Below are 22,602 nucleotides of genomic sequence, written 5' to 3'. Positions count from 1 at the left end.
GTTAAAGCAATGAGAAATGATTTTCGAACCCATGGACCATGATTTAACAATGAAGAGAGCAACTCAGTGAGACAATGACTCGGTTTGACTTAATAGGCCGAAGAATTGAGCCAACTCGACATTTTTGAAGGAAATATACGAGGCGCTCCAAAACCCTTCTCTTTCGTCAAGGGAGCCACCCTCTTGTTGTGAAGAATTGGACCCTTCCTTAAACCACGAAGCATGCATAGAATGGAGTCCAACATTTCAGAAATCAAAAACTTCTAGATAGGCAGAGTTTAATCTCAAATTAATACAACCTTTACCCTCAAAAGAAGATCAATTAATCTACCAAAAAAAAAACCTGGGCTCATTCATGCATCTTCCACCCTATACAACTTGTTACATTGCTCAGAAATTCAGGACAACTGGTTAACTAATCCTAGTTTTTTCCTTTTGCTTTTTTATCAATATCAATAAAGTATAGTTTCAACAAAAAAAGAAATCAACTTTTCTTGTGTATCTAATGTTGCCTTTAAGCGATCAAACCAATCATCCTCCACGAATGTGTGCACCCAGTTCACCGAACTGATCATCAGCTTCTTCAGTTTCCTCTGACAGCCGGACTGCATCCAATTTTTGTTTAAGCACTTCTATTGTATTGATCACCATCTGTGAAGTTTTAATGGTGCCAGTAGATTCAACAGTGAAAATGAAACTATCTTCTTTGGCATATATCTCAACAAGCCCTGGCTTCCCCATTGCTTCTGCTTTCTTTATCACCTCATCATCGTAAGTGTATGCCTCAGGGTCAACCACTACAACCTGTGAAACCCGAAATTTGATGTAAGACCATTTTTGTAGTAACTGGGAAGGCACAATAAAAACTGAAATGCATCAGGATTCATGAAAGCTCTTGATGATTTAAGGGCTGTTTGGTCAATTTTGAGTTGTAAAGCTGCGGCATTAGGCATTTTGAGTTTAATGGGCTGTTTGGTTGGAGACTCTTTTGAATTAAAACAATCATAAAACTGTTAAAGGGTGTTTCAAGAAGCACCAATTTGATGATTCCTGCTCTGGAAATCAAAGCCTCAACACCCTGACTGATGTGGTGCTGACATGGATGAATAACAGAAGATACTCACCACAAACAGCAGTGTTTGTGTTTCAAGTATAAACGGTGTTAAAACTCGAAATATTGTAAGTTGAAACACCAATGGTACCAAACACAACCTTAAAATGTGTCTACATATTCAATGGCCTAAAATTACACAATTATCAGAACAGCAAAATCTTGGAAAAAGTGTATCATTCTTAACCAAGATTCATCCTTCCAGTTTTCACTGAGGCCATGTTTGGTTTGATAGAAGAGGCTTTTTGTATAGTGCAAATAGTTTACCTACGGCTTGAGTGAGTTTTTAGTCTTTTTGTAACAAAGCCCTGCTTTTTTGTACATATTCTCATGTACATCTCTCCTGTGCTGTTTGAATGAAACGCTACTACTTTTTTTTTTTTTCTAACAAAACTGTTTGGTTTGAACCGTTTGATAGAAAAATAAGAAAGAGAAAGTTGAGGAAAAGTTCTGAACACATTTTGTAAAATCCCCCGAGAACTTTTCCTCAACTTTGTGTTTCTCTCTTGTTCTTTGTCAAACCAAACACAGCCTAAGAGCACTCATCTGGAGGAGATTAAAAAAAAATCCACTACTCAATGTTGGTCCCGGTTTACATGGGGTTTAAGCACAAACCAACAAAATCACCACTCTAAGATTCAAACCCACATTCCCATGGTTGAAAGGCCAAGATTTTGCCGTTTCACCAAGCAATTATCTCTGGTATTCCCCAGGAGATGTTTTTGCTAATTATTAATCTTAATTTCAATTCGTAACCCTCTAAAGCAAGCTGTAGCACAAAACTGCAATGAAGTCGTCAACGTATCATTTCTGCAACCCCCAAAACAAGTTTCATTTTATCTGCCATCAAAAGAAGCACTCACCACTAGAAACATTTCTTCTTGAATGTTTCAGGAAAAAGATTGTTATGCACTCACACACAAATCTCCGGCTGGAGAACACACCACAAATATACTTGGAATCTTCATTGTCGTCTTACCGGTACGACCACAACACTAGAAGAATGAAATAACAAGTAAAGAACAGAATTGACCTACCTGATGAGTATTGGGATCAATGTCAAAAACCCTTGTTGGGCTGCTCTCTATCCAATCTCTTTTTTCTTCAAGTGTCAGTGTTTCCATTAAATCTTCATTAATATGGAACTCCGGTTCATACATGAAAGTCACAGTGGCTGCAGGCGACCACTTCGCATGGTCTTTTCCTATCCCCTTTCTAGCTATCGCTCTCAGTCTCAGCTCTTGCCCACGACGCAATTTCACGATAAGTATACCCCTAGAGGAAAACTCACATAAGAAAACGTTGCTTAATTCTGAAACTACACAAAAGGGGCTTAGGGTTTTAGATTTAGAAGATTATCTACAACTTGAAAGGGGCAGCCGGATTTGAGAGCTACCTCTGCTCAGAAGCGTCGTAACCACCTGACTCTGCGTACTGGGCGACATCGACGGGGACGACGGAAGGGTCGGAGCTTTTGAGGTCGTGGCTGGTAACGTCGAGGGTCTGGTCGGAGTCGCAGCGGACTTTGAGGTGGAACTCGACGGAGCAATACTCGCACTGACCGTCGCCGTCGCAGGCGTCACAGTCACGAGAGAAGCGCATGCCCATTGCGCGGTCACTGGTGAGAGGGATGAGGCCGAGGCGGTGAGCGATGAACTCGTCGTTGAGAACAGAGGAGTTGACCTCGATTTCGACGAGGTCGATCGCAATAGTGGGTACCTCAGCAAGCATGACGCGGCGAAGGGCGTTGGCCATGCTTGCGTCTGTCTCCCGGAGATCGAACTTGAGGTAGTCGTCCTTCATCTCTCTAATCTTCACTTTGGGGAATCGCTGGTAAGATACTCCCTCCATGATCGCTCGCAAGCTTCCAGTCTCTCGAAGGTTCTGTTCGAAAGACTCCTCTGGCTCTCCTCCCCCTCGGACGGCATACAGAACTATCTCATTTAATCCGTCTCGCAATTTATAGGGGTTGCTTATGCCGCCATTCGCCAGCACTCAGCAGTGGGGTGTGAGCCAGTGAAACATTTCTAGCCCACTCAGCAGTGGGCTTGGGCCAAGGCCCGGTCAGGGCTAGACCTAACAAGGCCCGAGTTATAGCTCTTAGCATGCGTGTTAACTGTTAAGCCTGGCCCGGGCCCGACCCATGGTCATCCCTAATGCCACTAGACCTGTGGACAGGCCGGGACACGCTTTGCCACTTTATCAACAAAAAAAATGCCCAGGCCCGACCTAATCATGAACCCTAAATCTTAAGCACAAGCACAACCTTTTTCTAAAGCCCAAAGCTCGGTCTACACATAAAATACTTTATTTATAATATAATTTAATAAAATAATATATATATATATATTTATATTTATTATATATAATTAGTGTATATTTTTATTATATATAATAGTATTGGGCTAGGTTCGAGATTGGGCCGAACAGAGCCAATCCATTGGGTTACCTGCCGCATGAATGGGTCTAATTGCCACTGCCAGCATTATAGCATTATGAATTGATAGAAACGTGATACTATTAGTGTTAAGATAGTGGCATTGTATAAATACGTAGACTCGGCTGATTCAGGTCAGACCAGTCCATTTTTAGAGTAATCAATTAAGGGTTTAAGTATTAGATATTTTATAACATTAATAAATCAACATGTATCTTAATTAAATGATGGGATATTCTAGAAAGAGGAAGGCATTTAGATTAAGCTACGAATAAAAAACACGTGCGTTAAATAAATGGATTAAAGGGTAAAATTGGAAAAGAGAACAAGATCTGGACGGAGAAATTTCCATATTCTAATTTCTAACCCACTCAAACTCTAAATAAGGGATTCCATGCCCATTTTGGGACCTCTTTTGTTCTCTCTTTCTTCCCTTTCTCTAATGTCATCATCAGCCAAGTCCTAAATCACCAACACCATGGCCTTACAATTAGAAATGAATTAAGATAAATGATTTTTTAATCACTTGAGTTTATGATATTTGGAGGTTCAATAGATTCATACAATGTTTTCTAACCATCATTGATCCAGATGGTCATACTATTCAGTATGGGAACTTTTCAAACCACAAGTTTTGCTTTACCCCAAAATTGGTTCTTAGTCAAAAACCGTTGAATTGGTCAACAATCCGTTGATATAGGCAGTCGAACAGTCAATATGTTCAACATTTTTGGTTGTTTATGTTTTAATCGTATTTTAATTTTTTTTCATTAGAATGAGTCATCCATTCAAACAATCTGCCGGCACCCAATTTTTGCTTGATTCCTTCGCCATACCTCTTTGTACTCTACTCTTAGACCCCAAAATTTAGAAACACAACTATATCAAATTGAGACTTTACAAAGCCAAAAATCCATCTTTTGACATAATCCACAGGATAAATGAAAACATCGACGTCTAATCGAATATGGCCTACAGACTTATGAAACTCAGCAGTCATCACACCAACTTTCTTTCTCATGGCCCTAATCCAATATATTCATTTTCAGTAAGATACAATCAACTAGAGAATCCCACCGCAAGTCTACAATGATCAACATTGAAAGCGCCAAAATTCTATTCCAACGGCCATGATTTAAAAAACCTAGATGAACCATTTCTCTTTTAGAAACATCTACTTGACTCTTCACCTTAATCTGTGCCTATCTGCCAAATTTCATTATAAAACTCCCTCATTTGACCCACCATCAAGCTTAGATCCTATTTCAGTAAATCTCATCGACTAGAGCTTATCATCCACCATCCCAACTTCATTTGACTGATCAGACCTCACCATTGTGTTTAGAGACAAAAAAAAAAAAAAAAAAAAAACCTAGCACATTAAATTTCATGACCCAACTCCTCCATTTAACCATTAAAAATGTGAGATTTCATTTCAAGCCTTCTCGTTTATTGATAAACCATTGGCTAATACGTAGACCAAAACCAAATCTGTCAATCCACACCTCTGATCAAAGATCCATCACTTCCATCAGATTTAGGACACTCAAAAATGCCTATCCACCAAATTTCATGCCAGAATTCCCTTGTTTAACCATTCATCAAGCAAATATTCTATTTTAACAAATTTTATTAATCCAAACTTGTCAGCCTTAGATATCCATCATCTCGACCCTATTTGTCCAATCAGACCTCACCATTGTGTTCAAATACCCAAAAAAACTTAGCACGTCAAATTTCATGACCTAATTCGCCTGTTTGACTGTTAAACTAGGAAAATACCATTTCAACTTGCTAAATCGAATCACTACCTCATCTATCATAATTTAAAACTCAAAAGTGTAATGGCTGATGTCAGATCCATTCTTGACCTATTTAAACACTTGGACCAGTGAAATTGAGCCTAATAGACCCAAAATTTCCAAATAACTCAAAGATACCCCCACTTATAACTAAGAAAAGACAAAACAACTTTTAAAAATTCATTAAATTTATATTTTTACCATTATCAGGCCCAAATACGGGACTACAATGTCCAACATGCCCCAAGCTCTCATTAAGCGCACAAAACTCATGAAAACCACCCCCAAATTGAAGACAATGTTTCACCAAAGAGGAAAAGTTGATTGATCACCATTCTCTTTGAAAAATCCTTGCCCATTCTCTTATAAAAGCTTGCTTGAAGCCCAAGCTTTGTGATTGGATGAATTTCAAAACTCTCCCCCTTCCTTTCTCTATAAATACCGATCCAACTCGAGCTACGAGATTTTAAACAAAAAAGCAAACCACCCGTTCCAATATCTCATTCAAGCTTCTTTGAACTTGTTCCCATTGTTGGAAAACTCCCATCAAGGTTGTACATGAGAAATAAGTCTCTCATTCTATCATTCTTTCTAAGTTTGAATTCATAAATCTTTGTTTTCAACTTAGTTCTAGGTTGCTTGAGGTCAAAAAACCATGGGAAGCTTGCATTCCCGGTTTTATCCAAATTGAGAAAAAGAGGACGAGAGGCGAAGTTTTTAGGGAAATCAGTACCTAAGACCCGATAACATCACCTCGAATTAAAGCATGGATATCCATTTCATTCGAGAGGTGGAAAATTGGTTAATTGGAATTTGGTTCTCATTAACCAAGATACTTATGTTCTTTTTCAGATTTGTGTGGGGTCCATGGAAAATTTATTTCCTTAATGTTGAGCAGGAGAAGAAGGAAAGGAAGAAGAAGAAGAAGAAGAAGAAGAAGAGGCAACAGAGTTGAGGCCTCAAAAGTCTTGCTTCAGTCAAGTGAAGCATTATATTTATACTATACAGATCATACAACATATTGGGATTGTAAAATTACAAAAATACCCTTACGGGTACTAAACTTGTGTACAATACATATAATACACCTGTCAACACTCCCCCTCAAGTTGGGGCATAGATATCAATCATGCCCAACTTGTCACAGAGACCTTGGTGTCTGGAATGGTTTAGCCATTTTGTAAAGATGCTTGCTAGTTGGTCTTCAGAGCTAATGTATGGAGTGCACACTTCGCTTGTGATGATTTTTTCTCTGATAAAGTGCTTGTCAACTTCAATGTGCTTTGTTCTATCATTTAATACCGAGTTGGTAGCGATACTTATGTTAGACAGTTTTGTATGCCCTTAGCGTCAATCAAGATGATGTACTTTATGAGTTTATTGTAAATGAATAAAAGTGCATATTTGATTCATGTTCCCTAGGTATGTTTCTGTGTAATACCCATAAACTGGACACTTAATGAGATTTGTGTTAATTTAGAATGTTCACAGCTAGTGGGTCGGTCTGGGGAGACCTATCCTAACAAGGCTGACACTGTGGTGCCACCAAGTCGGTTGGGTGGCCTGTCTCAGCTGCCAGGGTGAGACCCTAGGCACTTACAGTGTAGAATTAATTGAATCTTTGAACTGGACTAGATTTCCAGTATTGCCCTGGACCTTGGAGATTGATGGGCAAAACTAGAAAGTTACACCTGACCCCTAGACTCGATTATGATACTGCACAAGGTGTCAGATTGGATTGTATTTGATATACCAATCAGTGAGATCCTTAGCGGGGGTAAAAACCTGGGTATATTGGGACAATCTGAACCCATGTGGCTGATGTGTAGATCAATGTTAGGGTCCTACGCCATACAAGGAAGCCCAACTGGGCAGCAGTTTGGAAGGCTAAATGAATATATAACCTTAAAATGGGCCTTAAGCCCATTTCGAACTGGGCTAATTTGATTAGTCACTTAAAGGGGCGAATTTTGAGATGGATCAGCTGATAGGATTGGGCCCAGACACTATCCACTTAGCGAGTCCAAGATCTAAATAAGATTTAGATCTGGAAACCTCCTAATTAGATTAGGAGATGGGTGATCTAATCTACAGATAAGATAATGGTTATCCCTTATCACTTAAAGGGACTTCTAATCCAAATATGATTTGGGTTAGCAACTCCTAATGGGATTAGGAGCTGATCCCTTTGAGATTATAAAAGGAGGAGGGGGCGGCAGCCTTTAGACATGCAAGTTACACACTCCTGACTTCAGAGCTGAAATCACAAGAAGAGAGAATTCTGCACCCTGCAAATACTCTTTTGCCGCCTCCTTCCTACAACCGCCACCTCCAGCAGTTCGATCTCCAGTTCTTGGGAGAAATCAAGATTTGATCTTGATACCAATCTTTTAGAGTTGTATTCACAAGCCATCCAGTTGATTCTTGCGAAGGGTCAGGTTCTTTTGGAAGAATACTGTTGATTCTGCTCCACCCTACACTGCGCCATCTTAAGTGGGAGCAGATTTTGGATCATTCCTTGGGTGTGAACACCTCCATTGGGAGATACTGATTCTCTATATCAGGTATAATCCCTCCCTAATCCTTTTGGTTCAGATCTAGTTCAGTTTATGGTTCAAGAATGATCATTAAAAATATGATTTTCTAAATAGGGAATTCGATTCCTAGTTGAAGGGAGAGAAAAATTTTTGAAATTCACCCCCTTATTCCGCAATCTGTGGGTGTCCATGTGATGGATAACCTATCCCTTAAGTGGTATCAAAGCTAGGTTCAAATCTTGGACCATTCTGTTTCAGATATGAACCTGCGCAAATGGGCAGAAGGCGTTCTATCCAATTTGCACAAATATGGGTTTTGAGAAATTTGTTCCCAAAATTGATAGGCAAATAATCTGAAATTAATTTTATATAAATCTGATTATTGTTTAGAATAGTTCTTTATGATTTTCTTGATTTATGTGTTGTTCGTACAAGAGGAGATCGAATTCTTGATTTGTGTAGGGAGAACTGCAAGATTTGCAGTTTCTTGATTTATTTATTACATTTGGTATATATATATATATATATATATATATAGGCATTCGATCTGATGTAATTAATAATAGAAATATGATTTCTATTTATTTTTATTATTGGATCGAAGATGGCGGCGTAGAAAGGGAAATTTCGCAGATGGGACATTCGCTATACTACAAATCTATGATCTAACATCTGTTTTGCATGATGGATTGTGTGAACAACCCTGTTTAACTGATTCTTGATTTTCTTTTATCTGTTATTTAATTCAAATTATTTTCTTAAATTAAAGATCAAACCCTGGAGACATTCGAACCAAGATTGGTTCAAACTATTTGAACCAAATCTAGGGTTTAATCAATGCTGAAAGTTAGCCCTAATTTTCCCACTAATGGGCCTGGGGATTGATATTTAATTAAATGGTTAATTCGGCCCAACCAGTAAAGGCCCAGTTTTAAATAGTTAAAACTGCCAAAAGCCCACTTCAAAGGATAAAGCTATATGGGCCGAACTAGGTAACCCTTATTCAGCCCATATACGTAGATAATATTAATGGTTAATATTACGCATTTAAAACGGGCTTCCAATGGGCCTTATAGATAATTAATTGATTGGATCAATTTATCCCTGCATGAAATATATGGATGTGTGATGTGCTGTGTACATGGGCCATAAGTGCTTGGCCCATGCTCATTCGACAGTGGCTCTTGCGCACACCATGGCTGAATGCACATCATTGCCATGGTGTTCCTTTTGGTCATTGGGTGACCTCCCTCAGTGGTGGGCCCCACACCTCATCAAGAGGTTATGTGCGGAACCCTAGCTGATTTAAGACCCACCGAAATCTGATTTTATGAAAGTCAGTGGGAGCAACTTTGGTTTGACCTAAATCAAACTAGGGCGTAATTAACTATTTCCTCCAGCTAATATGAGTGCATGTGATAGGGAGATTCATATGATGAACTCTCTAAAGGCCTTCCATCATTAGCATGAGGATGAGTTCTTCAGTAATGAGGAAACACACCAGAAAATGGGCTATCAATTTGCTGTTGGGCTTGTCTAAGTGTTTCATAAGATGATAGGGGCGTCATAGGCCGATGTGGGAGGGGCTTCACCAGAAAATGGGAACTCTCTCACGGTATTTTGGCGTTCACGAATATGATGGGTAAGCACTCACTGGACAGAAATGTTTACCCGAAAATGGCTATAAACCTTGTCTGGCAAAGGCCAAAGGGAAAACTCATATGATGAGTGGATATGACAAATGGATTTTTTGCAAAGCTTCTTGACGACAACAAGCTTAAGGGCCCAAACTATGCCGACTGGTACAGGAACCTTATGCTGGTCCTAGCTTCTGAAAAGCTGGACAAAGTGGCAAAGAATCCTGCCCCGGAGCGTCCAAGCGACAGGACTTCTGAGGCCCGAAGGAGAGACTATCAGGAATGGGAGGAGAAAAACTCCCTTGCCCAGTGTTACATCATTACCTCTTTGGACAATCCAATACAAAGGCAATTCGATCAGATCGGACTTGCCAAGGACATATTGGATAGTCTCATAATGATGTATGAAGAGCAGAATCGTTCTACTCGACAAAAGGTCTTGAAACAGTTCATGACCGCACAAATGACCAAGGGCCAACAAGTTCACGACCATTGTCTTCGGATGATGGGATACATCAACGAAATGGAGGCTCTTGGATCTGGGCTGGACGTTGCGACCCAGATAGATGCTATCCTTAATTCTTTGCTTCATTCTTTAATCCATTCATCATGAACTATAACATGAACAAGCTGAATGTCAACTTGCAAGAGCTCAACAATATGTTGCAAAGAGCAGAAGAACTGATTAGAAATGATGAGCTTGTAGCTATGCTTGTTGAAGCTAGCAAGACAGGCAAGAGAAAGAGGAAGGCAAAGAAGCCTTAGAAGAAAGCCACTAAGGGTAAGAAGCAGAAGAAAGACAAAGCATCGGATGCCTGTCACTTCTGTAAGAAGACCGGCCACTAGAAAAGGAACTGTCCTGCCTACCTGGAATTCAAGAAAGGTAATTTTGAAACTTGTGTTATAGAAACCAAGTTCTAGGTAGTGACCAACCTAGAAGATCTACTCGGGTATCCAGGCCACCAGTCCGTTATGGTTATGATCAGGATATTTACCTGGTGGAAACCTTGACTAGTGATGAGGATCCTGTGACTTACGCGGAAGCTATGTTGGACATAAATTCCCAGAAGTGGGTGGAGGCCATGACAGCAGAGATGGACTCAATGGAAACCAATGGAGTCTAGACTCTGGTAGATCCGCCCTCCGGGGTAAAAGCAATCGGTTACAAATGGATTTACAAGAGGAAGAAGGGCCCCGATGGTAGAGTTGAGACCTTCAAAGCTCGTCTGGTGGCGAAAGGGTACACTCAGAAAGAGGGCATCGATTATGAGGAAACCTTTTCGCCTATGGCCATGCTTAAATCCATTAGGATCCTGTTAGCTGTAGCAGCATACCATGATTATGAGATTTGGCAGATGGATGTCAAAACTGCATTCCTGAATGGAGACCTTACTGAAGATATCTATATGCAGCAGCCACAAGGCTTCATTGCTACATGTCAGGAAAACATGGTATGTAAACTTAATAGATCCATTTATGGACTTAAGCAAGTTTCTAGAAGTTGGAACATCTGTTTTGACTCTGCTATCAAATCGTTTGACTTCGAGTAGAATCTGGATGAACCCTGTGTCTACAAGAAGTACAATGGAGATAAGGTTACCTTCTTGGTTCTATATGTAGATGACATTCTACTCATTGGGAATGATGTAGGAATGTTGACTACGGTGAAAGTATGGCTTTCACAACAATTCTCCATGAAAGATCTTGGAGAAGCCTCCGATATACTAGGTCTTCGAATCTATATTAATAGATCGAAGCGGATAATAGGATTATCCCAATCTACCTACATTGACAAAATAGTCAAAAGATACAGCATAGAAAACTCCAAGAAAGGAAATGTTCCTTTCAGGCACGGAGTCATTTTATCCAAGAAGATGTCTCCCAAGACTTCTGAGGACATTGATGGCATGAAAGACGTTCCTTATGCCTCTGCCGTAGGGAGCATCATGTATGCCATGCTGTGCACTCGTCTTGACATTGCTCAGGCAGTGAGTGTAGTAAGCAGATTTCAGGCCAACTCAGGGCAGGAGCACTGGACTGTTGTGAAAAACATACTTAAGTACTTTCGTAGGACAAAAGAGTTTTGTCTCATATTCGATGGTAGCTCACTACAGATTCAAGGGTATACAGATGCCGATTTCCAGTCGGATCCAGATGATAGAAAGTCTACATCTGGATATGTTTTCACAATAGGATCGTGTGCTGTTTGCTGGAAAAGCAGCAAACAGGGGTCCACTACAGACTCCAAGACCGAGGCCGAGTACATTGTCGCAAGTGAGGCTACTAAAGAAGCTGTGTGGATGAATAAATTCGTTCACGAGTTGGGAGTAGTTCCATCCAGCACATCACCCATCACATTGTTGTGTGACAACAATGGAGCTATTGCTCAGGCTAAGGAGCCACGTGCCCACTCGAAGTCGAAGCACATCGAGAGAAAGTACCATGTATAAGGGAGATTGTTGGTAGAGGGGACGTCTTGATTCAGAAGGTAGCATCAATGGAAAATGTAGCAGACCCATTGACAAAGCCACTATCACAGAAAGTGTTTGAGAAACACGTGGAAAGCATGAGATTCCGGCTAGTACCTGATTGGACCTAGGTGCAAGTGGGAGCTGTTAGACAGTTTTGTATGCCCTTAGCTTCAATCAAGATGATGTATTTTATGAGTTTATTGTAAATGAATAAAAGTGCGTATTTGATTCATGTTCCCTTGGTATGTTTTTGTGTAATACCCTTAAACTGAACATTTAATGAGACTCGTGTTAATTTAGAATGTTCATAGCCAGTGGGTCAGTTTGGGGAGACCTATCCTGACAAGGCTAACACTATGGTGCCACCAAGTCGGTTGGGGTGGCCTGTCTCAGCTGCCAGGGTGAAACCCTAGGCATTTACAGTGTAGAATTAATTGAATCTTTGAACTGGATCAGATTTCTAGTATTGCCCTAGACCTTGGAGATTGATGGGCAAAACTGGAAAGTTACACCCGATTATGATACTGCACTAGGTGTCGGATTGGGCTGCCTTTGATATACCAATCAGTGAGATCCTTAGCGGGGGTCAAAACCTGAGTATGTAGGGACTGTCTGAGAATTCATCTGAGCGGGTGATCATAGTGACAGGATCAGCCCCTTTGTCGGACAAAGATAATGATCGGGGATGCACTCTCACTGATGGAAACAAGATTGCTGGCAATCGATTTCAATCGTTGAGATTTGTTTTGCAAAATATATTCTATATGAGATATAAAAGTATATATATTATGGTTTATAAATGATCTGCAAAAATGTTTTAATTCCCGAGATCCATATAAGTAGAGAGTGCAGCACTGTTCCTTGCAGTCGGGGGAGAGGTCCTCTCTTGTCGGACAGTGTATGATCATTATGGGTTTAGAGGTTAAGTGTAAGATCATTGAGGATAATACTTGATGAGCTAATCTTGCATCTGCCCACAGTCCTTGGGTGTTACAAGGTGGTTTGGCCCAGGGACCACTTAGGGTAAGTGTTGGGCCCATAGAGACCATGAGATGGTTTTCAGGGGGTGCACTGTCCATAACAGTGTATTCGTCCAGGCCTTGTAACAAAGGCTTGGCTGAACCCATGTGGCTGATGTGTAGATCAATGTTAGGGTCCTACGCCATACAAGGAAGCCCAACTGAGCAGCAGTTTGGAAGGCTAAATGAATACATAACCTTAAATGGGCCTTAAGCCCATTTCTAACTGGGCTAATTTGATTAGTCACTTAAAGGGGCGAATTCTGAGATGGATCAACTGATAGGATTGGGCCCAGACCCTATCCACTTAGCGAGTCCAAGATCTAAATAAGATTTAGATCTGGAAATAAGATAAGGGTTATCCCTTATCATTTAAAGGGACTTCTAATCCAGATATGATTTGGGTTAGCAACTCCTAATGGGATTAGGAGCTGATCCCTTTGAGATTATAAAAGGAGGAGGGGGCGGCAGCCTTTAGACATGCAAGTTACACACTCCTGACTTCAGAGCTGAAATCACAAGAAGAGAGAATTCTGCACCCTACAAATACTCTTTTGCCGCCTCCTTCCTACAGTCGCCACCTCCAGTAGTTCGATCTCCAGTTCTTGGGAGAAATCAAGATTTGATCTTGATACCAATCTTTTAGAAAAGATTGGTTGGAGTTGTATTCACAAGGCATCCAGTTGATTCTTGAGAAGGGTCAGGTTCTTTTGGAAGAACACTGTTGATTCTGCTCCACCCTACACTGCGCCATCTTAAGTGGGAGCAGATTTTGGATCATACCTTGGGTGTGAACACCTCCATTGGGAGATACTGATTCTCTATATCAGGTATAATCCCTCCCTAATCCTTTTGGTTCAGATATGGTTCAGTTTATGGTTCAAGAATGATCATTAAAAATATGATTTTCTAAATAGGGAATTCGATTCCTAGTTGAAGGGAGAGAAAATTTTTTGAAATTCACCCCCTTATTCCGCAATCTGTGGGTGTCCATGTGATGGATGACCTATCCCTTCAGTGGTATCAAAGCTAGGTTCAAATCTTGGACCATTCTGTTTCAGATATGAACCTGCGCAAATGGGCAGAAGGCGTTCTATCCAATTTGCATAGATATGGGTTTTGGGAAATTTGTTCCCAAAATTGATGGGCAAATAATCTGAAATTAATTTTTTATAAATCTGATTATTGTTTAGAATAGTTCTTTATGATTTTCTTGATTTATGGGCTGTTTGGGCAACCTCAATTCCAAGGAAGTATTTTGTGGGTCATAGATCTTTCACTTCGAATTGAGTGGCAAGGAAGTCCATCAAACTTTGAATTTCATCCTTTTACTCACCAGTAACAATTATGTCATCCACATATACTATTAGGGCAGCCATTTTACCTTCTATTCTTTTACAAATAGTGTGTGATCTGACTGACATTGCTTGTATCCTCTCTGCTGAACTGCAGTATGAAATCTGCTGAACCAAGCTCTTAGAGATTGTTTCAGCCTATATAAAGACTTTTTTCAACTTGCACACCTTTTGTTCACTTTTTGAGCAAAAAAATCGGGGGGTTGAACCATATAAACTTCCTATTCAAGGTCACCATTCAAGAATGCATTCTTGATGTCAAGCTGATGTAGATCCCAATTCAGATTGTTAGGAAGAGAAAAAATGACTCTAATAGAGTTCATTTTGGCAACAGGGGCAAATGTTTCAGCATAATCAACCCCATACACTTGAGTAAAACCCTTTGCCACTAAACGAGCATTATACCCCTCCACAGTTCCATCAGCCCCATGTTTAACAATAAACACCCATTTACATCCAACTATATCCTTTCCCTTTAGGGAGATCAACAAGTTCCCACGTGCCATTCTTATGAAGAGCATCAATTTCTTCCTTCATGGCCTTCGTCCATTTTGGTACTGAGAGAACTTCTGCCACATTCTTGGGAATAGGGATACTATCAATGGAGGTAAGAAAAGCACAAAATGAATGTGAGATTTTCTCATAGGAAACAAAATTGGAAATGGGGTGTTTAGTGGTGCACGACCTAACATCTTTACTGTGGGCAATGGGAAGGTCAAGATCATTAGCAACATGGAGGTTGGGAGTCAAGTTACCTGAGTGAGTATGATCTTCTCCCAAGGAATTTGATGGCATTTGAAGTACGACTTCTGAATTCTCCACAACACTTGAACTTGGTTGGCCTTTATGAAAGAATGGTAGGATCCATCGTATGGATGCCAAAAAGGTTGCGGAATGGGTAGACAAATTTCAAAAAAAGAAAATTTTCCTACATTTTTCCAATTGGGAATCATATTCCCTAAATTTAGAATACAATATTCAAAGATCATACTTGAACCATAACCGAACCAGATCTGAACCAAAAGACAAGGGAGGAATTATACCTGATCCAGAGAAGTAGTATTTCCCAAAATTGGTGTTCATGCCTAAAGAAGACATCAAGAACCGCTCCTACTGAAGATGACAGCAATTTGTAGAACGGTACCAGCATAATGTGTCCCACACACTGAATTCTTCACAGTAATCATTTAGAAATACTGAGCACCAAATCTTTTCAGTTCCTTCTCCAAAACTGATAGAAAGAACTAATTTCTTGATTTTTTTTTCTCAAAGATCGAATCTTTTCAAAGAATGGCAGTAGCTGGAGGAGAACTCCTGAGATGAAGATGGCGAATGCTACTTCTCTTCTCTTTGGAGTGTATGAGATCCTATCTCAATTCGCATGAAGATTTTCTTCCTCAAAACCCTAGGTCCGAATTCTGTTAATTCTCTTAGGATTTCTCCTCTTTCTTCTTGATTAAGAAATCTTCTAATCCTATTAGGAGTTATTCAAATCCAAATCAGCATCTGGAAGTGTATGATCCATCATCTAGTCTCACTTTATCTCTTTCGAAAAGAGGGTGATAAGTTTGAAAGTAAGAAGACATACCAGTCATGTGTTTTGATGCTCCAAAATCAATGATCCATGGAGAGTCAAGGTCGTGAGAAGCAACATGGAACGCTGTGGCAGGATTACCTGATATGGATGCAAAAGAGGTGGTGGGAGGAGCATCTATCTGGCGAATAGCTCTACTATAAAGGTCCAAATGGTCACGGAAGGAGTTTACACTATCCTCGTCAGATCCAAAGTAGCTATATTGGCCATGTGGTGTTTGAGTCACAGTAGAAGTGGAGGGCTGATTCTCCCGAGTAACCATATTGGCCATGTGGTGTTTCTTGGTACCTTGTTGCCTGGGTCTTCTAATTACATCTGATCGTTGCTTCTTAGGTAGATTTTGAGCCCACTTTGGTTTCCCATGGAGATCCCAACAAGTATGTTTGGTGTGTCGGGGCTTCTAACAATTAGTGCACCATAATTTTTCCTTATCTTCTACTTTTTTCTGGAGATCCCCTCTTTTGGAAGAAGGGCCACCACTAGTAGAGGAACCCCCTTTGTCGCCAACACAATTGCATCCCCTCCGGTGCTGTTCATGAAGTTTCTTTTGCTCTCTTCAGATTGGACAAGAGCATAGACCTCCTGAATTGAAGGAAGATCCTTAGAACTTAGAATTTGTACTCTAATGGATTCATAGATAGGATTGAGACCATGTAAAAAGACAAACACCCTTTGCTATTAGACAAGTTTCTTGTACAATTTTGCATATTCATCACACTTCTAATCAATATTCTAGTAATGGTCCAACTCCTTCCAAACAGTTGTCAAGTCAGAGTAATAAACTGATAAAATGCTCTCCCCCTGCTTACAAGTAGATGATGCTGTTTGCAGCTGATAAATCTTAGCATAGTGTCGAAGTTCAGATTGTGGATTTTGCCTGTTCCCAAATATCGATTGCAATTTCAGCCCACATGAAGTTCTTCCTTATTTGCGGTTGCATGGAGATCAAAAGCCAAGACATAACCATGCTGTTCTCCTGATCCCATATATCATGTTCTGCATTTCAGAAGTTGGTTATTTGATTCTTCCATTTATGTAGCCTATTTTTCCCCTTGCAGTTATGTATAGTTTGATCCCACTTGACCACTCTAGGTAGTTTAACCCATCAAGAGGAACAACAACCATAGGGAAGGATATGTCACTATTCCCACTCATTCCATTCAGTATTGTGGAGATTCCGGATGTAACTGAATATTCACTATTCATGATTCTAGGTTTAGAAGTACACAAAACCAAAGGCACACAACCTTACCGAGCTGCTACAGTCCACAACTAGGCTTTGTAGATTTTCAGTTTCATAGGGAACCAAGCACAAGCACTGCAGCAACAGTACTAGGTTGTATGACCTACATTGTGTGGGAGTCCACTGAACAATATATGAACTGCACTTGCAGTGTAACCAAGTCTGAAAGACCTATAGTTTTACAACTTTAATACAACTTCTCAACTAAAAAAAAAAAAAACAGTAGAAACAGCAATATGAGTGGTGGTTCACCACACCTAATTGGCTGATATCCACTTTCTATGGCAGCCAAACCGTCACTTAGGGTCTCGGGTTCATCAACAGTCCCTTAGCGAGCAGAATAGAGCAACACACAATCGGAGGAAGGGGGACACTCCCTACTCATATTTTGGGACATCAACAGTCGAACAAGAAGAGAACTATAAACAGAAAAAAACAGTTTAGTACCTAGGTCACCCGAACTGTAAATAGGTAGTACAGTCAAGGACTCGAACTTCTCTTCAAATTAGAACCTTCCTTCGTACATCTGGGATGGTTTTCTACAGTCTTCTTAGCCGAGCAACACCAGTTACCAGCACATAGGGCTGAAGGATGAAGGAAGAAGAAGAAAAAATTTGTATCAGAACCATTTTCTGCGCTAGAAAGTTGAACAGTCAGCTTTCTTGTAATAGAACCCTACTCAACAGTGGAGACTAGCAGCAGCACTAGAGAATACTTCATCTTCCTTGTCTTTGAGCATCAGGACTAAGCTTCTATGCAGCAGTGGAGAGAGTCCTTGGCTGGTTGTTTTCTAGGGCTGGACGGTCCTACTCTGATACTATGCTGAGTAGGAGAAGGAAAGGAAGTAGAAGAAGAAGAAGAAGAAGAAGAAGAGACAACAGAGTTGAGGCCTCAAAAGTCTTGCTTCAGTCGAGTGAAGCATTTTATTTATACTATATTGACCGTACAACACAATAGGACTATAAAATCACAAAAATACCCCTACAGGTACTAAACCTGTGTACAGTACATATAATACACCTGTCAACACCTAGGTATCACTTACCCAAGTTAATGATGCCCATATTCCAAGTGTGTAAGTAATTTTCCAACCTAGGGGGAAAGTTGCCAACACTTGGATGGGACAAAATTGCCCCTTTTAATAATGGCTTTTTATGGCTAAAATGATCATTGTCTTATTTACCTGGTCGGAAATAAAAGAACATGCGTAAGTGCACTTACTTGAGTAAGCATTTCCTAGGAAACAATTGCCCTTACTCGAATAAGTGCATTTACTTGGGTAAGTAACTTCCCGAAAATCGAACCGAACCATTATAAAATAGACATGCACTTAAGTTAAATCAGCTTATGATCTTCTCAGTAACAAGATATAGTCTGACAGGAAAACAAAGAAGATCCTCGAGAAAATTGTAAAAATAGCATGCCTTCAAAGATCAATTTTTTTTTATGGCTTGCAATTAGAAATGAATTACTCACTAAAGGGAACCTTCATAAAAAAAAAGGATTCAAAATTGACCCAAAATGTAAATCTTGTGGAATGACTATGGATGTGGCTCATATCCTTCTTAACTGCCCTGTATCCTCCCAAGTTTGGAGAATAGTTGGAAATCATATCCATACCCCAATTAGAATGACACCCATAAACCTTAAAGATTGGTGGGATGAGATCCTCAAAAGTAAAGCATGACGAGTTATTGACTAATGAAGACCAAAAGTCGTTGCACTGAGTCAGAGGCCGCTTGAAGGTCGGTGAAAGAGAAGTCAGAGGGCATAGGGTGATATATCAGGCTTGAAACTCTAGCAAGTAAGTTAGTATGGGTCAAGCTGTCTGAGGTGTTAAAACTAGTAATTAATGAGACTAAAAGTGTATAATGAATGAGAAACTAACCTTTAAATAGGTTCTAAGAGCTTGTTCCAAAGGCATATGCATCATAGAGGTGTTGGACACTTCGAAACTGACCAAGGCACTTGGAGCTGAAGTGGGGCACGTACAAGTGACTTATGTGGCACGTTATTGATGCATGGAGGAAGCCTGTGGTCCACTAATTGATAGGACAGTTGTGTGTGATGATGATGTTACTAGGTGGGGCTGCCAATTGGTCATTCTACATACTTGTGGTGGAGCTCGGGTGTGCTTCTTGTGGCATAACTCGCCTTGGCAGAGTGTGCTTTCTCATGCATACAACTTGGCTCGTATATTGAGCTGCTACTTAGCGTCTCAATGGCTCAATTTGGACATTGATAAATTTGCTCGAGAAGAGCCCAATTCACTAGAAAAGAGCTGCGATAGAGTGAGGCAAACCCTGGGCGGATAAGGCTGCCTTTGTTGGCTCGTAGTGGTATCGATCAACTGTGATGAGAGCTCGTAGCATACTACTTGACTTGTATACCAAGCTACTACTTAGCAGCTCAACGATTCAATCGAGACAGTGATTAGGTCACATGGGATGGGCCGAACTCGCTAGAAACGAGCTGTGCTAGAGTGAGGCAAACCTTAGGCAGCCCAGGTTGGCTCTATTGTCTCAGAGTGATATTGGGCAACCGAGACAGGAGCTCGTAGGTGAAGGTTTGAGTACTTGTGGTGTTGCCACGTGTATGAATTCTATTGGGGATTGCTTCCACCTCCATCATTGACCATTATTGAAAAAAGATTGTTTACATGCTATGGTATTTATGGAAGGAAATGAAAAAAATTCAGCGAAAAAGCATGGCCCCTTAGAGATACTAAATTGGATTAAGTGGTCCCCCTTGAGTGTATGGAAAATCAAGATTAATTTTGATGCATCTATGAAAGAAGATAATGGATGTACTTTCGGTTGTATTGCCAGGAACCACCTTGGAGAGACCATCTTGATCAAGGTTGGTTCAATTGGTACCTCTTCTATCAATGTAGCAGAAAATGGGAGGAGCTGTTGAAGCCCACAAGATAATCAATCAATTGAAGCCAGATTGAGCCATCACCGAAGGAGATTCTAAAGTGACAATTGAAGCTCTAAAAGAGTTAGGCAAATCATTATGGAGATGCCATGCCATGCTAGAGGAATGCAAGAAGATAACCACATCCGTCAAGAAGGAAATCAAGTGGAGAATTGGTTGGCTAACGGGGTTCATAACCGGGCCTTGCATGGGACTACATCGAATTCATGGAATTTTAATTTTCTATCACTTATAGATTCTTTAGGTTTATTTTTTGTGTTTTTGCTCTTAATCTCCCTCTTGTATTTCAAAAAATAAATTTATTTCTATCACTGACCTATCTATACACTTTTCATTAGGGGTCATGGTAGATGTGCTATCCCTTGAATACTTAATATTAGAACTAGAGCCTTTCAATTTGAAACCATTGTGATATATTTGTGTGTTTGTAAATATTCTTATCCGATTACTTTATTTCTTATTGAAAATAATTTTGATAATATTGTATCTCTTTTAACTTGCCCGTATCTCATCATCTTACTTCTCAAACTATGTGAAGTTGTCATCAAGGATTAAAATATCGATATGGATGATATCCAACTTTGAGTTTATAGGCGTAGGAATGTGATCAATACTCTCTCTCTCTACAATTTATTTTTATTTTTTGTTTTATAAGATTTAGAGGGATGATATCAATCATCCCATGGTTTAAGATGTTTTAAAACATTATGTAACAGTGTATCCATGCATTTTGGGGTCAATCATACAATACACCCCATACAAGATATATATCATATCAATATTTTAATCCTTGAATGTTGCATATTTTATTTGATCAAGCTAATAATAATTAAAAGAAAACGGCCAGTCTTCTAAAAAATTCGTTGGACCATCCCAATAATGCTAGTGGGTGGGGGGTGGAACTACAAGCTTTCCATTAGAGGTGTTCATAATGAGAGTCAATCTAGTTGCAGTTTTTACACTTAAATACCGAAATCTAACCAAACCAAACCAAATACATACCTATATCCTATAATTAGAAGTTATCTCTCTTTTAATTGGTTGCTTTTGCTTTCAGTAGTCATTCAAAACCTATAATTTTCACTTTTTTGCTTGGTTTCTTGGGGTTGGAAAGTATACACCAAAAAGGAAAATACAAAATAGGAAACATGGGATTGTGTCTACCTGCTTACTAAGTCTAGAAGAGGGATTAGAAGATTGGAAAATTTTAATTCATTGCCTTTTTTGGATCAACAAGAGACTAGAAAAGATAAAGAAAATCCATATGGCTAAGCTAAAATCCTCACCTTTTATTCATTGCCTTTTTAGATTTTTGGGCCTGACACACATCTCTTAGGTAGATTGCAAACTGACCGATTATATCGAAAAATCGACCCAAATTGACCCTTCATGTTTGGGTCTATTTTATCTGAATGTCGATCGGTTTCGATTTGGTGAAAAAGCAACTCGACCAGGTCGGGTTGGTTTAACAAAATCTCTTAAATTGACCCAACCTGACCCGTGAACACCCTACTCTCCATAATAATGTCAATGGCACTCATATGCACCTTTCTTTATTCCCCCCTAAGTCCCCCTATTATGTGTAATAGTAATATAAAAAAATAAAAAAGAATGTATAGTGCTTGTCTAATTTATAATCTAGGGATGCAATTTGGGTGGCCTTAGGTTGAGGTTTTATAGAAATTTGATTGAGCCTGGCACAAGAGCATGGCCCTTTGCAATCTAAAATCTTCAAATACCCAACTTAAATCCTTATTTTATATATATATTAACATAAATTTTAATCCAAGAACCAATCTCTAGAAGAAGAAAATATTATTTTAATATTGTTAGCGTAAATGATTGATCCATGTTAAAAATAGGATTATGAATTTTCATGTGGAATAATTTCGTGTGTTTTATTTTTTCCATCCAAGTGCCCACCCTGGGTAAAGCAACCTTGGGTACTCTAATACTGTTTTTTTGCAGCTTGACCCGGTCAACTCACTAGCCCGACATCCGACCTGTCCTCTAGTAGGGAGCTATCAGATTACACAACATCAAATAGTTGCTATAATGAGCATAGAAATATTCTACTTAGTAATGTACTATATCAGTCATCCCTTGCCTAAAATTCTATACATGCTATTGCGTTTCCTAGGTCCAGTTCGGAAGGAGTACAAATGCACATATGTAGAGTATACAACCTTGTATTTTGTATTATTTTGTATGTATTTGCATTATATATATTTGTATTTGTACTCTTTCCAAGTTGAGTATACATGCATGTATTTTGTTCCCCTCTAACCGATAGAATTTCAATATTTGCATAATGGACAATTCTAATTTGTCGGCAAAATTCAAGTCCACCCTAGTCCAAACACAGTTCTACATCTTGAATATTTCCTCGTGCCTAAAGTTTTTATCCCCTTTAGAGGGTGAGCCCCACTAGGATACTTTATAGCATTGTGTTTAAACCA

General features: G+C 39.7%; 1 protein-coding gene across 1 annotated transcript; it reads right to left on the bottom strand.

The window, feature by feature from the left end:
- Nucleotides 1–244: 244 nt before the first annotated feature.
- LOC148866920 (DNA-directed RNA polymerases II, IV and V subunit 3-like) lies at nucleotides 245–3,044 on the bottom strand. The gene is made up of 3 exons (XM_088975459.1): nucleotides 2,508–3,044; nucleotides 2,149–2,386; nucleotides 245–804 (listed from the first exon to the last, which is right to left on the bottom strand). The coding sequence occupies exons 1-3, from the start codon at nucleotides 2,960–2,962 to the stop codon at nucleotides 532–534; spliced, it is 966 nt and encodes a 321-aa protein (XP_088831585.1). The 5' UTR covers nucleotides 2,963–3,044; the 3' UTR covers nucleotides 245–531.
- Nucleotides 3,045–22,602: the final 19,558 nt, after the last annotated feature.

Source organism: Nelumbo lutea, chromosome 3, assembly GCF_056320005.1.
Source record: "Nelumbo lutea isolate HS-2025 chromosome 3, American lotus-T2T, whole genome shotgun sequence".
In the NCBI taxonomy this organism is placed as follows: Eukaryota; Viridiplantae; Streptophyta; class Magnoliopsida; order Proteales; family Nelumbonaceae; genus Nelumbo; species Nelumbo lutea.
The sequence above is the reverse complement of the archived record's forward strand: the minus strand, read 5'-3'. Positions and strand labels throughout refer to the sequence as shown.